The sequence below is a fragment of the Leptodactylus fuscus genome, chromosome 3 (genome assembly GCF_031893055.1).
Source record: "Leptodactylus fuscus isolate aLepFus1 chromosome 3, aLepFus1.hap2, whole genome shotgun sequence".
NCBI lineage: Eukaryota > Metazoa > Chordata > Amphibia > Anura > Leptodactylidae > Leptodactylus > Leptodactylus fuscus.
The window spans coordinates 242,720,195-242,738,312 of record NC_134267.1 but is presented as its reverse complement, the minus strand read 5'-3'; the positions used below and the strand labels follow the sequence as shown (position 1 = coordinate 242,738,312).

Below are 18,118 nucleotides of genomic sequence, written 5' to 3'. Positions count from 1 at the left end.
GGATAGTCAGTGAAGACACCGAGTACAGGAGAGACACAGAGGATAGTCAGTGAAGATACCAAGTACAGGAGAGACATAGAGGATAGTCAGTGAAGATACCGAGTGCAGGAGAGAGACAGAGGATAGTCAGTGAATACACAGAGAACAGGAGAGACACAGAGGATAGTCAGTGAAGATAGCGAGTACAGGAGAGACACAGAGGATAGTCAGTGAAGATACCGAGTGCAGGAGAGACACAGAGGATAGTCAGTGAAGATACCGAGTACAGGAGAGACACAGAGGATAGTCAGTGAAGATACCGAGTGCGGGAGAGACACAGAGGATAGTCAGTGAAGACAACAAGTGCGGGAGAGACACAGAGGATAGTCAGCGAAGACACCGAGTACAGGAGAGACACAGAGGATAGTCAGTGAAGATACCGAGTACAGGAGAGACACAGAGGATAGTCAGTGAAGACACCGAGTGCAGGAGAGACACAGAGGATAGTCAGTGAAGATACCAAGTACAGGAGAGACACAGAGGATAGTCAGTGAAGATACCGAGTACAGGACAGACACAGAGGATAGTCAGTGAAGATACCGAGTGCGGGAGAGACACAGAGAATAGTCAGTGAAGACACCGAGTGCAGGAGAGACACAGAGGATAGTCAGTGAAGACACCGAGTGCGGGAGAGACACAGAGAATAGTCAGTGAAGATACCGAGTGCAGGAGAGACACAGAGGATAGTCAGTGAAGACACCGAGTGCGGGAGAGACACAGAGGATAGTCAGTGAAGACACCTAGTGCAGGAGAGACACAGAGGATAGTCAGTGAAGATACCGAGTGCAGGAGAGAGACAGAGGATAGTCAGTGAATACACAGAGAACAGGAGACACACAGAGGATAGTCAGTGAAGATAGCGAGTACAGGAGAGACACAGAGGATAGTCAGTGAAGATACCGAGTGCAGGAGAGACACAGAGGATAGTCAGTGAAGATACCGAGTACAGGAGAGACACAGAGGATAGTCAGTGAAGATACCGAGTGCGGGAGAGACACAGAGGATAGTCAGTGAAGACACCGAGTGCAGGAGAGACACAGAGGATAGTCAGTGAAGACACCGAGTGCGGGAGAGACACAGAGGATAGTCAGTGAAGACACGAAGTGCGGGAGAGACACAGAGAATAGTCAGTGAAGACACTGAGTGCAGGAGAGACACAGAGGATAGTCAGTGAAGACACCGAGTGCGGGAGAGACACAGAGGATAGTCAGTGAAGACACCGAGTGCGGGAGAGACACAGAGGATAGTCAGTGAAGACACCGAGTACAGGAGAGACACAGAGGATAGTCAGTGAAGACACCGAGTACAGGAGAGACACAGAGGATAGTCAGTGAAGACACCGAGTACAGGAGAGACACAGAGGATAGTCAGTGAAGACACCGAGTACAGGAGAGACACAGAGGATAGTCAGTGCAGACAACGAGTACAGGAGAGACACAGAGGATAGTCAGTGAAGACACCGAGTACAGGAGAGACACAGAGGATAGTCAGTGAAGATACCAAGTACAGGAGAGACACAGAGGATAGTCAGTGAAGATACCGAGTGCAGGAGAGAGACAGAGGATAGTCAGTGAATACACAGAGAACAGGAGAGACACAGAGGATAGTCAGTGAAGATAGCGAGTACAGGAGAGACACAGAGGATAGTCAGTGAAGATACCGAGTGCAGGAGAGACACAGAGGATAGTCAGTGAAGATACCGAGTACAGGAGAGACACAGAGGATAGTCAGTGAAGATACCGAGTGCGGGAGAGACACAGAGGATAGTCAGTGAAGACAACAAGTGCGGGAGAGACACAGAGGATAGTCAGCGAAGACACCGAGTACAGGAGAGACACAGAGGATAGTCAGTGAAGATACCGAGTACAGGAGAGACACAGAGGATAGTAAGTGAAGACACTGAGTACAGGAGAGACACAGAGGATAGTCGGTGAAGACACAGAGTACAGGAGAGACACAGAGGATAGTCAGTGAAGATACCAAGTACAGGAGAGACACAGAGGATAGTCAGTGAAGATACCGAGTACAGGAGAGACACAGAGGATAGTCAGTGAAGATACCAAGTACAGGAGAGACACAGAGGATAGTCAGTGAAGATACCGAGTACAGGAGAGACACAGAGGATAGTCAGTGAAGATACCGAGTGCAGGAGAGACACAGAGGATAGTCAGTGAAGACAATGAGTGCAGGAGAGACACAGAGGATAGTCAGTGAAGATACCGAGTACAGGAGAGACACAGAGGATACTGCAGAAGAGACACAGAGGATAGTCAGTGAAGATACCGAGTACAGGAGAGACACAGAGAATAGTCAGTGAAGACAATGAGTGCAGGAGAGACACAGAGGATAGTCAGTGAAGACACGAAGTACAGGAGAGACACAGAGGATAGTCAGTGAAGACACCGAGTACAGGAGAGACACAGAGGATAGTCAGTGAAGACACCGAGTGCGGGGGAGACACAGAGGATAGTCAGTGAAGACACCGAGTGCAGTAGAGACACAGAGGATAGTCAGTGAAGACACCGAGTACAGGAGAGACACAGAGGATAGTCAGTGAAGACACCGAGTGCAGGAGAGACACAGAGGATAGTCAGTGAATACACAGAGAACAGGAGAGACACAGAGGATAGTCAGTGAAGACACCGAGTGCAGGAGAGACACAAAGGATAGTCAGTGAAGACACCGAGTACAGGAGAGACACAGAGGATAGTCAGTGAAGACACCGAGTGCAAGAGAGACACAGAGAATAGTCAGTGAAGATACCGAGTGCAGGAGAGAGACAGAGGATAGTCAGTGAATACACAGAGAACAGGAGAGACACAGAGGATAGTCAGTGAAGATACCGAGTACAGGAGAGACACAGAGGATAGTCAGTGAAGATACCGAGTGCAGGAGAGACACAGAGGATAGTCAGTGAAGATACCGAGTGCAGGAGAGACACAGAGGATAGTCAGTGAAGACAATGAGTGCAGGAGAGACACAGAGGATAGTCAGTGAAGATACCGAGTACAGGAGAGACACAGAGGATAGTCAGTGAAGACAATGAGTGCAGGAGAGACACAGAGGATAGTCAGTGAAGATACCGAGTACAGGAGAGACACAGAGGATAGTCAGTGAAGACAATGAGTGCAGGAGAGACACAGAGGATAGTCAGTGAAGACACGAAGTACAGGAGAGACACAGAGGATAGTCAGTGAAGACACCGACTACAGGAGAGACACAGAGGATAGTCAGTGAAGACACCGAGTGCGGGGGAGACACAGAGGATAGTCAGTGAAGATACCGAGTGCGGGAGAGACACAGAGGATAGTCAGTGAAGATACCAAGTGTAGGAGAGACACAGAGGATAGTCAGTGAAGACACCGTGTACAGGAGAGACACAGAGGATAGTCAGTGAAGACACCGAGTGCAGGAGAGACACAGAGGATAGTCAGTGAATACACAGAGAACAGGAGAGACACAGAGGATAGACAGTGAAGACACCGAGTGCAGGAGAGACACAGAGGATAGTCAGTGAATACACAGAGAACAGGAGAGACACAGAGGATAGTCAGTGAAGATAGCGAGTACAGGAGAGACACAGAGGATAGTCAGTGAAGATACCGAGTGCAGGAGAGACACAGAGGATAGTCAGTGAAGATACCGAGTACAGGAGAGACACAGAGGATAGTCAGTGAAGATACCGAGTGCGGGAGAGACACAGAGGATAGTCAGTGAAGACAACAAGTGCGGGAGAGACACAGAGGATAGTCAGCGAAGACACCGAGTACAGGAGAGACACAGAGGATAGTCAGTGAAGATACCGAGTACAGGAGAGACACAGAGGATAGTCAGTGAAGACACTGAGTACAGGAGAGACACAGAGGATAGTCAGTGAAGACACAGAGTACAGGAGAGACACAGAGGATAGTCAGTGAAGATACCAAGTACAGGAGAGACACAGAGGATAGTCAGTGAAGATACCGAGTACAGGAGAGACACAGAGGATAGTCAGTGAAGATACCGAGTGCAGGAGAGACACAGAGGATAGTCAGTGAAGACAATGAGTGCAGGAGAGACACAGAGGATAGTCAGTGAAGATACCGAGTACAGGAGAGACACAGAGGATAGTGCAGAAGAGACACAGAGGATAGTCAGTGAAGATACCGAGTACAGGAGAGACACAGAGGATAGTCAGTGAAGACAATGAGTGCAGGAGAGACACAGAGGATAGTCAGTGAAGACACGAAGTACAGGAGAGACACAGAGGATAGTCAGTGAAGACACCGAGTACAGGAGAGACACAGAGGATAGTCAGTGAAGACACCGAGTGCGGGGGAGACACAGAGGATAGTCAGTGAAGACACCGAGTGCAGTAGAGACACAGAGGATAGTCAGTGAAGACACCGAGTACAGGAGAGACACAGAGGATAGTCAGTGAAGACACCGAGTGCAGGAGAGACACAGAGGATAGTCAGTGAATACACAGAGAAAAGGAGAGACACAGAGGATAGTCAGTGAAGACACCGAGTGCAGGAGAGACACAAAGGATAGTCAGTGAAGACACCGAGTACAGGAGAGACACAGAAGATAGTCAGTGAAGACACCGAGTGCAGGAGAGACATAGAGAATAGTCAGTGAAGATACCGAGTGCAGGAGAGAGACAGAGGATAGTCAGTGAATACACAGAGAACAGGAGAGACACAGAGGATAGTCAGTGAAGATAGCGAGTACAGGAGAGACACAGAGGATAGTCAGTGAAGATACCGAGTGCAGGAGAGACACAGAGGATAGTCAGTGAAGATACCGAGTACAGGAGAGACACAGAGGATAGTCAGTGAAGATACCGAGTGCGGGAGAGACACAGAGGATACTCAGTGAAGACAACAAGTGCGGGAGAGACACAGAGGATAGTCAGCGAAGACACCGAGTACAGGAGAGACACAGAGGATAGTCAGTGAAGATACCGAGTACAGGAGAGACACAGAGGATAGTCAGTGAAGATACCGAGTACAGGAGAGACACAGAGGATAGTCAGTGAAGATACCGAGTACAGGAGAGACACAGAGGATAGTCAGTGAAGATACCGAGTGCAGGAGAGACACAGAGGATAGTCAGTGAAGATACCGAGTGCAGGAGAGACACAGAGGATAGTCAGTGAAGACAATGAGTGCAGGAGAGACACAGAGGATAGTCAGTGAAGATACCGAGTACAGGAGAGACACAGAGGATAGTCAGTGAAGACAATGAGTGCAGGAGAGACACAGAGGATAGTCAGTGAAGATACCGAGTACAGGAGAGACACAGAGGATAGTCAGTGAAGACAATGAGTGCAGGAGAGACACAGAGGATAGTCAGTGAAGACACGAAGTACAGGAGAGACACAGAGGATAGTCAGTGAAGACACCGAGTACAGGAGAGACACAGAGGATAGTCAGTGAAGACACCGAGTGCGGGGGAGACACAGAGGATAGTCAGTGAAGATACCGAGTGCGGGAGAGACACAGAGGATAGTCAGTGAAGATACCAAGTGTAGGAGAGACACAGAGGATAGTCAGTGAAGACACCGTGTACAGGAGAGACACAGAGGATAGTCAGTGAAGACACCGAGTGCAGGAGAGACACAGAGGATAGTCAGTGAATACACAGAGAACAGGAGAGACACAGAGGATAGACAGTGAAGACACCGAGTGCAGGACAGACACAGAGGATAGTCAGTGAATACACAGAGAACAGGAGAGACACAGAGGATAGTCAGTGAAGATAGCGAGTACAGGAGAGACACAGAGGATAGTCAGTGAAGATACCGAGTGCAGGAGAGACACAGAGGATAGTCAGTGAAGATACCGAGTACAGGAGAGACACAGAGGATAGTCAGTGAAGATACCGAGTGCGGGAGAGACACAGAGGATAGTCAGTGAAGACAACAAGTGCAGGAGAGACACAGAGGATAGTCAGCGAAGACACCGAGTACAGGAGAGACACAGAGGATAGTCAGTGAAGATACCGAGTGCGGGAGAGACACAGAGGATAGTCAGTGAAGACAACAAGTGCAGGAGAGACACAGAGGATAGTCAGTGAAGATACCGAGTACAGGAGAGACACAGAGGATAGTCAGTGAAGACACTGAGTACAGGAGAGACACAGAGGATAGTCAGTGAAGACACAGAGTACAGGAGAGACACAGAGGATAGTCAGTGAAGATACCAAGTACAGGAGAGACACAGAGGATAGTCAGCGAAGACACCGAGTACAGGAGAGACACAGAGGATAGTCAGTGAAGATACCGAGTACAGGAGAGACACAGAGGATAGTCAGTGAAGATACCGAGTACAGGAGAGACAAAGAGGATAGTCAGTGAAGATACCGAGTACAGGAGAGACACAGAGGATAGTCAGTGAAGATACCGAGTGCAGGAGAGACACAGAGGATAGTCAGTGAAGATACCGAGTGCAGGAGAGACACAGAGGATAGTCAGTGAAGACAATGAGTGCAGGAGAGACACAGAGGATAGTCAGTGAAGATACCGAGTACAGGAGAGACACAGAGGATAGTCAGTGAAGACAATGAGTGCAGGAGAGACACAGAGGATAGTCAGTGAAGATACCGAGTACAGGAGAGACACAGAGGATAGTCAGTGAAGACAATGAGTGCAGGAGAGACACAGAGGATAGTCAGTGAAGACACGAAGTACAGGAGAGACACAGAGGATAGTCAGTGAAGACACCGAGTACAGGAGAGACACAGAGGATAGTCAGTGAAGACACCAAGTGCGGGGGAGACACAGAGGATAGTCAGTGAAGATACCGAGTGCGGGAGAGACACAGAGGATAGTCAGTGAAGATACCAAGTGTAGGAGAGACACAGAGGATAGTCAGTGAAGACACCGTGTACAGGAGAGACACAGAGGATAGTCAGTGAAGACACCGAGTGCAGGAGAGACACAGAGGATAGTCAGTGAATACACAGAGAACAGGAGAGACACAGAGGATAGACAGTGAAGACACCGAGTGCGGGAGAGACACAGAGGATAGTCAGTGAAGACAACAAGTGCGGGAGAGACACAGAGGATAGTCAGCGAAGACACCGAGTACAGGAGAGACACAGAGGATAGTCAGTGAAGATACCGAGTGCGGGAGAGACACAGAGGATAGTCAGCGAAGACACCGAGTACAGGAGAGACACAGAGGATAGTCAGTGAAGATACCGAGTGCGGGAGAGACACAGAGGATAGTCAGTGAAGACAACAAGTGCGGGAGAGACACAGAGGAGAGTCAGCGAAGACACCGAGTACAGGAGAGACACAGAGGATAGTCAGTGAAGATACCGAGTGCGGGAGAGACACAGAGGATAGTCAGCGAAGACACCGAGTACAGGAGAGACACAGAGGATAGTCAGTGAAGATACCGAGTACAGGAGAGACACAGAGGATAGTAAGTGAAGACACTGAGTACAGGAGAGACACAGAGGATAGTCGGTGAAGACACAGAGTACAGGAGAGACACAGAGGATAGTCAGTGAAGATACCAAGTACAGGAGAGACACAGAGGATAGTCAGTGAAGATACCGAGTACAGGAGAGACACAGAGGATAGTCAGTGAAGATACCAAGTACAGGAGAGACACAGAGGATAGTCAGTGAAGATACCGAGTACAGGAGAGACACAGAGGATAGTCAGTGAAGACACTGAGTGCAGGAGAGACACAGAGGATAGTCAGTGAAGACACCGAGTGCGGGAGAGACACAGAGGATAGTCAGTGAAGACACCGAGTGCGGGAGAGACACAGAGGATAGTCAGTGAAGACACCGAGTACAGGAGAGACACAGAGGATAGTCAGTGAAGACACCGAGTACAGGAGAGACACAGAGGATAGTCAGTGAAGACACCGAGTACAGGAGAGACACAGAGGATAGTCAGTGAAGACACCGAGTACAGGAGAGACACAGAGGATAGTCAGTGAAGACAACGAGTACAGGAGAGACACAGAGGATAGTCAGTGAAGACACCGAGTACAGGAGAGACACAGAGGATAGTCAGTGAAGATACCAAGTACAGGAGAGACACAGAGGATAGTCAGTGAAGATACCGAGTGCAGGAGAGAGACAGAGGATAGTCAGTGAATACACAGAGAACAGGAGAGACACAGAGGATAGTCAGTGAAGATAGCGAGAACAGGAGAGACACAGAGGATAGTCAGTGAAGATACCGAGTGCAGGAGAGACACAGAGGATAGTCAGTGAAGATACCGAGTACAGGAGAGACACAGAGGATAGTCAGTGAAGATACCGAGTGCGGGAGAGACACAGAGGATAGTCAGTGAAGACAACAAGTGCGGGAGAGACACAGAGGATAGTCAGCGAAGACACCGAGTACAGGAGAGACACAGAGGATAGTCAGTGAAGATACCGAGTACAGGAGAGACACAGAGGATAGTAAGTGAAGACACTGAGTACAGGAGAGACACAGAGGATAGTCGGTGAAGACACAGAGTACAGGAGAGACACAGAGGATAGTCAGTGAAGATACCAAGTACAGGAGAGACACAGAGGATAGTCAGTGAAGATACCGAGTACAGGAGAGACACAGAGGATAGTCAGTGAAGATACCAAGTACAGGAGAGACACAGAGGATAGTCAGTGAAGATACTGAGTACAGGAGAGACACAGAGGATAGTCAGTGAAGATACCGAGTGCAGGAGAGACACAGAGGATAGTCAGTGAAGACAATGAGTGCAGGAGAGACACAGAGGATAGTCAGTGAAGATACCGAGTACAGGAGAGACACAGAGGATAGTGCAGAAGAGACACAGAGGATAGTCAGTGAAGATACCGAGTACAGGAGAGACACAGAGGATAGACAGTGAAGACAATGAGTGCAGGAGAGACACAGAGGATAGTCAGTGAAGACACGAAGTACAGGAGAGACACAGAGGATAGTCAGTGAAGACACCGAGTACAGGAGAGACACAGAGGATAGTCAGTGAAGACACCGAGTGCGGGGGAGACACAGAGGATAGTCAGTGAAGACACCGAGTGCAGTAGAGACACAGAGGATAGTCAGTGAAGACACCGAGTACAGGAGAGACACAGAGGATAGTCAGTGAAGACACCGAGTGCAGGAGAGACACAGAGGATAGTCAGTGAATACACAGAGAACAGGAGAGACACAGAGGATAGTCAGTGAAGACACCGAGTACAGGAGAGACACAGAGGATAGTCAGTGAAGACACCGAGTGCAGGAGAGACACAGAGAATAGTCAGTGAAGATACCGAGTGCAGGAGAGAGACAGAGGATAGTCAGTGAATACACAGAGAACAGGAGAGACACAGAGGATAGTCAGTGAAGATACCGAGTACAGGAGAGACACAGAGGATAGTCAGTGAAGATACCGAGTGCAGGAGAGACACAGAGGATAGTCAGTGAAGATACCGAGTGCAGGAGAGACACAGAGGATAGTCAGTGAAGACAATGAGTGCAGGAGAGACACAGAGGATAGTCAGTGAAGATACCGAGTACAGGAGAGACACAGAGGATAGTCAGTGAAGACAATGAGTGCAGGAGAGACACAGAGGATAGTCAGTGAAGATACCGAGTACAGGAGAGACACAGAGGATAGTCAGTGAAGACAATGAGTGCAGGAGAGACACAGAGGATAGTCAGTGAAGACACGAAGTACAGGAGAGACACAGAGGATAGTCAGTGAAGACACCGAGTACAGGAGAGACACAGAGGATAGTCAGTGAAGACACCGAGTGCGGGGGAGACACAGAGGATAGTCAGTGAAGATACCGAGTGCGGGAGAGACACAGAGGATAGTCAGTGAAGATACCAAGTGTAGGAGAGACACAGAGGATAGTCAGTGAAGACACCGTGTACAGGAGAGACACAGAGGATAGTCAGTGAAGACACCGAGTGCAGGAGAGACACAGAGGATAGTCAGTGAATACACAGAGACCAGGAGAGACACAGAGGATAGACAGTGAAGACACCGAGTGCAGGAGAGACACAGAGGATAGTCAGTGAATACACAGAGAACAGGAGAGACACAGAGGATAGTCAGTGAAGATAGCGAGTACAGGAGAGACACAGAGGATAGTCAGTGAAGATACCGAGTGCAGGAGAGACACAGAGGATAGTCAGTGAAGATACCGAGTACAGGAGAGACACAGAGGATAGTCAGTGAAGATACCGAGTGCGGGAGAGACACAGAGGATAGTCAGTGAAGACAACAAGTGCGGGAGAGACACAGAGGATAGTCAGCGAAGACACCGAGTACAGGAGAGACACAGAGGATAGTCAGTGAAGATACCGAGTACAGGAGAGAGGATAGTCAGTGAAGACACTGAGTACAGGAGAGACACAGAGGATAGTCAGTGAAGACACAGAGTACAGGAGAGACACAGAGGATAGTCAGTGAAGATACCAAGTACAGGAGAGACACAGAGGATAGTCAGTGAAGATACCGAGTACAGGAGAGACACAGAGGATAGTCAGTGAAGATACCGAGTGCAGGAGAGACACAGAGGATAGTCAGTGAAGACAATGAGTGCAGGAGAGACACAGAGGATAGTCAGTGAAGATACCGAGTACAGGAGAGACACAGAGGATAGTGCAGAAGAGACACAGAGGATAGTCAGTGAAGATACCGAGTACAGGAGAGACACAGAGGATAGTCAGTGAAGACAATGAGTGCAGGAGAGACACAGAGGATAGTCAGTGAAGACACGAAGTACAGGAGAGACACAGAGGATAGTCATTGAAGACACCGAGTACAGGAGAGACACAGAGGATAGTCAGTGAAGACACCGAGTGCGGGGGAGACACAGAGGATAGTCAGTGAAGACACCGAGTGCAGTAGAGACACAGAGGATAGTCAGTGAAGACACCGAGTACAGGAGAGACACAGAGGATAGTCAGTGAAGACACCGAGTGCAGGAGAGACACAGAGGATAGTCAGTGAATACACAGAGAAAAGGAGAGACACAGAGGATAGTCAGTGAAGACACCGAGTGCAGGAGAGACACAAAGGATAGTCAGTGAAGACACCGAGTACAGGAGAGACACAGAGGATAGTCAGTGAAGACACCGAGTGCAGGAGAGACACAGAGAATAGTCAGTGAAGATACCGAGTGCAGGAGAGAGACAGAGGATAGTCAGTGAATACACAGAGAACAGGAGAGACACAGAGGATAGTCAGTGAAGATAGCGAGTACAGGAGAGACACAGAGGATAGTCAGTGAAGATACCGAGTGCAGGAGAGACACAGAGGATAGTCAGTGAAGATACCGAGTACAGGAGAGACACAGAGGATAGTCAGTGAAGATACCGAGTGCGGGAGAGACACAGAGGATAGTCAGTGAAGACAACAAGTGCGGGAGAGACACAGAGGATAGTCAGCGAAGACACCGAGTACAGGAGAGACACAGAGGATAGTCAGTGAAGATACCGAGTACAGGAGAGACACAGAGGATAGTCAGTGAAGATACCAAGTACAGGAGAGACACAGAGGATAGCCAGTGAAGATACCGAGTACAGGAGAGACACAGAGGATAGTCAGTGAAGATACCGAGTACAGGAGAGACACAGAGGATAGTCAGTGAAGACAATGAGTGCAGGAGAGACACAGCGGATAGTCAGTGAAGATACCGAGTACAGGAGAGACACAGAGGATAGTCAGTGAAGACAATGAGTGCAGGAGAGACACAGCGGATAGTCAGTGAAGACACGAAGTACAGGAGAGACACAGAGGATAGTCAGTGAAGACACCGAGTACAGGAGAGACACAGAGGATAGTCAGTGAAGACACCGAGTGCGGGGGAGACACAGAGGATAGTCAGTGAAGATACCGAGTGCGGGAGAGACACAGAGGATAGTCAGTGAAGATACCAAGTGTAGGAGAGACACAGAGGATAGTCAGTGAAGACACCGTGTACAGGAGAGACACAGAGGATAGTCAGTGAAGACACCGAGTGCAGGAGAGACACAGAGGATAGTCAGTGAATACACAGAGAACAGGAGAGACACAGAGGATAGACAGTGAAGACACCGAGTGCAGGACAGACACAGAGGATAGTCAGTGAATACACAGAGAACAGGAGAGACACAGAGGATAGTCAGTGAAGATAGCGAGTACAGGAGAGACACAGAGGATAGTCAGTGAAGATACCGAGTGCAGGAGAGACACAGAGGATAGTCAGTGAAGATACCGAGTACAGGAGAGACACAGAGGATAGTCAGTGAAGATACCGAGTGCGGGAGAGACACAGAGGATAGTCAGTGAAGACACCGAGTGCGGGAGAGACACAGAGGATAGTCAGTGAAGACAACAAGTGCAGGAGAGACACAGAGGATAGTCAGCGAAGACACCGAGTACAGGAGAGACACAGAGGATAGTCAGTGAAGATACCGAGTGCGGGAGAGACACAGAGGATAGTCAGTGAAGACAACAAGTGCAGGAGAGACACAGAGGATAGTCAGTGAAGATACCGAGTACAGGAGAGACACAGAGGATAGTCAGTGAAGACACTGAGTACAGGAGAGACACAGAGGATAGTCAGTGAAGACACAGAGTACAGGAGAGACACAGAGGATAGTCAGTGAAGATACCAAGTACAGGAGAGACACAGAGGATAGTCAGTGAAGATACCGAGTACAGGAGAGACACAGAGGATAGTCAGTGAAGATACCAAGTACAGGAGAGACACAGAGGATAGTCAGTGAAGATACCGAGTACAGGAGAGACACAGAGGATAGTCAGTGAAGATACCGAGTGCAGGAGAGACACAGAGGATAGTCAGTGAAGATACCGAGTACAGGAGAGACACAGAGGATAGTGCAGAAGAGACACAGAGGATAGTCAGTGAAGTTCCCGAGTACAGGAGAGACACAGAGGATAGTCAGTGAAGACAATGAGTGCAGGAGAGACACAGAGGATAGTCAGTGAAGACACGAAGTACAGGAGAGACACAGAGGATAGTCAGTGAAGACACCGAGTACAGGAGAGACACAGAGGATAGTCAGTGAAGACACCGAGTGCGGGGGAGACACAGAGGATAGTCAGTGAAGACACCGAGTGCAGTAGAGACACAGAGGATAGTCAGTGAAGACACCGAGTACAGGAGAGACACAGAGGATAGTCAGTGAAGACACCGAGTGCAGGAGAGACACAGAGGATAGTCAGTGAATACACAGAGAACAGGAGAGACACAGAGGATAGTCAGTGAAGACACCGAGTGCAGGAGAGACACAAAGGATAGTCAGTGAAGACACCGAGTACAGGAGAGACACAGAGGATAGTCAGTGAAGACACCGAGTGCAGGAGAGACACAGAGAATAGTCAGTGAAGATCCCGAGTGCAGGAGAGAGACAGAGGATAGTCAGTGAATACACAGAGAACAGGAGAGACACAGAGGATAGTCAGTGAAGATAGCGAGTACAGGAGAGACACAGAGGATAGTCAGTGAAGATACCGAGTGCAGGAGAGACACAGAGGATATTCAGTGAAGATACCGAGTACAGGAGAGACACAGAGGATAGTCAGTGAAGATACCGAGTGCGGGAGAGACACAGAGGATAGTCAGTGAAGACAACAAGTGCGGGAGAGACACAGAGGATAGTCAGCGAAGACACCGAGTACAGGAGAGACACAGAGGATAGTCAGTGAAGATACCGAGTACAGGAGAGACACAGAGGATAGTCAGTGAAGATACCAAGTACAGGAGAGACACAGAGGATAGTCAGTGAAGATACCGAGTACAGGAGAGACACAGAGGATAGTCAGTGAAGATACCAAGTACAGGAGAGACACAGAGGATAGTCAGTGAAGATACCGAGTACAGGAGAGACACAGAGGATAGTCAGTGAAGATACCGAGTGCAGGAGAGACACAGAGGATAGTCAGTGAAGACAATGAGTGCAGGAGAGACACAGAGGATAGTCAGTGAAGATACCGAGTACAGGAGAGACACAGAGGATAGTCAGTGAAGACAATGAGTGCAGGAGAGACACAGAGGATAGTCAGTGAAGATACCGAGTACAGGAGAGACACAGAGGATAGTCAGTGAAGACAATGAGTGCAGGAGAGACACAGAGGATAGTCAGTGAAGACACGAAGTACAGGAGAGACACAGAGGATAGTCAGTGAAGACACCGAGTACAGGAGAGACACAGAGGATAGTCAGTGAAGACACCGAGTGCGGGGGAGACACAGAGGATAGTCAGTGAAGATACCGAGTGCGGGAGAGACACAGAGGATAGTCAGTGAAGATACCAAGTGTAGGAGAGACACAGAGGATAGTCAGTGAAGACACCGTGTACAGGAGAGACACAGAGGATAGTCAGTGAAGACACCGAGTGCAGGAGAGACACAGAGGATAGTCAGTGAATACACAGAGAACAGGAGAGACACAGAGGATAGACAGTGAAGACACCGAGTGCAGGAGAGACACAGAGGATAGTCAGTGAATACACAGAGAACAGGAGAGACACAGAGGATAGTCAGTGAAGATAGCGAGTACAGGAGAGACACAGAGGATAGTCAGTGAAGATACCGAGTGCAGGAGAGACACAGAGGATAGTCAGTGAAGACACCGAGTGCAGGAGAGACACAGAGGATAGTCAGTGAAGATACCGAGTACAGGAGAGACACAGAGAATAGTCAGTGAAGACAACGAGTGCAGGAGAGACACAGAGGATAGTCAGTGAAGACACCGAGTGCAGGAGAGACACAGAGGATAGTCAGTGAAGACACCGAGTGCAGGAGAGACACAGAGGATAGTCAGTGAAGACACCGAGTGCAGGAGAGACACAGAGGATAGTCAGTGAAGACAACGAGTGCAGGAGAGACACAGAGGATAGTCAGTGAAGACAACAAGTGCAGGAGAGACACAGAGGATAGTCAGTGAATACAACCAGTAGACAAGGGTCACAGAGGGCCTCAGGAACAGACACATGAAGGGCCAGGAATATATCAGGGAGGACATGATGCCAAGAGTTACACGGTGTATAGGGCGCACTTATGTGAACAAGTACTGACAGGAGGCGATGCTCTGAGGAGAGGACGACACTCTGCACCTTGTTATAAGCATCCTAAGGAACTTACCGTCTGCAGGAACTTATTACAGATCACCTTCTTATCTCCCCTACAACAAGGAAAGGAGACAATAATTAGCCATGAAGATGGCCCAGTGACCGGCACCCCCTCCCCCAACACTCACCAGTCCTCCCCGATCCTGTACACATAGATAATGTTATCTGTCTGACCAACAGCGATCTTTGTGGAGTCCGGAGAGAAGGCCATACCCTTCACCACGTAACTCTTCTTCCCGTACTGCGGAGAGAAGAAACACCTGAATAATGACATCACACCCTGGACAGCCTGGTAATGACATCACACCCTGGACAGCCTGGTAATGACATCACACCCTGGACAGCCTGGTAATGACATCACACAGCCTGGTAATGACATCACACCCTGGTCAGCCTGGTAATGACATCACACCCTGAACAGCCTGGTAATGACATCACACCCTGGACAGCCTGATAATGACATCACCCCAGCAGTGCCCTTCTCCTTGTGTAATTTGCCCCCATCATGGTTGGTACCTTGGCATCAGCGGGTTTTGTGGAGAACTTGTCCCTCCTCTCTCCGTGTTCATCATAAAGCAGAACCACCCGGTCCACAGTGCAGACAGCAAACTTAGCGTTATTGTGAGACCAGGCCATACACGTCACCTTAGCCGCTCCATCCTACAAGGGGTTAACATTTAAGGCATGAGACATGGGCACATATTTATGGTATGGAGGAGTACAGGGGGGCACATATTTATAGCAAAACAGTCATGGAGGAGTTCACAGCCATTACCCCCAATATCAACGTGCACGGGTAAAGTCTGCCGAGTGCAGACGAATAAACAAGTATACAAGAAAAAAGGAGTCTACCCAGCTCGTCCTGTATCTCTATAGTATAAAAATGTATAAAAATGAATTCTTGTCTGTTCTCTAATGCGAACCAAACGACTGGACCGATCTTCACCAAATTTGGTACAGAGATACTTCAGGTATCCGGGAAGGTTTAAGACGAGACTCCAACTTGCTCGGACGTACCGAGGCTGAGATACAGCATTCCAAACACAGTGCCCCCCCCCCTTAGCCAATACAAACCTGCAAGACTTTCACTCATATTCCAACTGCAATACACACGGTCACTCCGCATGCACAATACAACACTGATATCCAAACTGAGATACACGCATCAGAGGATTAGATACACAGATCAGCACACAGTATCACACGCCAGAGGATTAGATACACAGATCAGCACACAGTATCACACTCCAGAGGATTAGATACACAGATCAGCACACAGTATCACACGCCAGAGGATTAGATACACAGATCAGCACACAGTATCACACGCCAGAGGATTAGATACACAGATCAGCACACAGTATCACACTCCAGAGGATTAGATACACAGATCAGCACACAGTATCACACTCCAGAGGATTAGATACACAGATCAGCACACAGTATCACACACCAGAGGATTAGATACACAGATCAGCACACAGTATCACACGCCAGAGGATTAGATACACAGATCAGCACACAGTATCACACACCAGAGGATTAGATACACAGATCAGCACACAGTATCACACACCAGAGGATTAGATACACAGATCAGCACACAGTATCACACACCAGAGGATTAGATACACAGATCAGCACACAGTATCACACGCCAGAGGATTAGATACACAGATCAGCACACAGTATCACACACCAGATGATTAGATACACAGATCAGCACACAGTATCACACACCAGAGGATTAGATACACAGATCAGCACACAGTATCACACACCAGAGGATTAGATACACAGATCAGCACACAGTATCACACACCAGAGGATTAGATACACAGATCAGCACACAGTATCACACGCCAGAGGATTAGATACACAGATCAGCACACAGTATCACACACCAGAGGATTAGATACACAGATCAGCACACAGTATCACACGCCAGAGGATTAGATACACAGATCAGCACACAGTATCACACACCAGAGGATTAGATACACAGATCAGCACACAGTATCACACGCCAGAGGATTAGATACACAGATCAGCACACAGTATCACACACCAGAGGATTAGATACACAGATCAGCACACAGTATCACACACCAGAGGATTAGATACACAGATCAGCACACAGTATCACACACCAGAGGATTAGATACACAGATCAGCACACAGTATCACACGCCAGAGGATTAGATACACAGATCAGCACACAGTATCACACGCCAGAGGATTAGATACACAGATCAGCACACAGTATCACACTCCAGAGGATTAGATACACAGATCAGCACACAGTATCACACGCCAGAGGATTAGATACACAGATCAGCACACAGTATCACACGCCAGAGGATTAGATACACAGATCAGCACACAGTATCACACTCCAGAGGATTAGATACACAGATCAGCACACAGTATCACACTCCAGAGGATTAGATACACAGATCAGCACACAGTATCACACACCAGAGGATTAGATACACAGATCAGCACACAGTATCACACGCCAGAGGATTAGATACACAGATCAGCACACAGTATCACACACCAGAGGATTAGATACACAGATCAGCACACAGTATCACACACCAGAGGATTAGATACACAGATCAGCACACAGTATCACACACCAGAGGATTAGATACACAGATCAGCACACAGTATCACACGCCAGAGGATTAGATACACAGATCAGCACACAGTATCACACGCCAGATGATTAGATACACAGATCAGCACACAGTATCACACACCAGAGGATTAGATACACAGATCAGCACACAGTATCACACACCAGAGGATTAGATACACAGATCAGCACACAGTATCACACACCAGAGGATTAGATACACAGATCAGCACACAGTATCACACGCCAGATGATTAGATACACAGATCAGCACACAGTATCACACACCAGAGGATTAGATACACAGATCAGCACACAGTATCACACACCAGAGGATTAGATACACAGATCAGCACACAGTATCACACACC

General features: G+C 48.6%; 1 protein-coding gene across 1 annotated transcript in view; it reads right to left on the bottom strand.

Annotated features, from left to right (window-relative positions):
• IFT172 (intraflagellar transport 172) overlaps positions 1-18,118 on the bottom strand; it is a 78,683-nt gene that overhangs the window by 58,465 nt on the left and 2,100 nt on the right. Inside the window, exons 2-4 of the mRNA XM_075269382.1 lie at positions 15,623-15,766; positions 15,235-15,347; positions 15,120-15,159 (exon numbers count right to left, since the gene is read on the bottom strand). Of these exons, the coding sequence (XP_075125483.1) occupies positions 15,120-15,159; positions 15,235-15,347; positions 15,623-15,766 (297 nt within the window). The remainder of the gene's footprint in view (positions 1-15,119; positions 15,160-15,234; positions 15,348-15,622; positions 15,767-18,118) is intronic.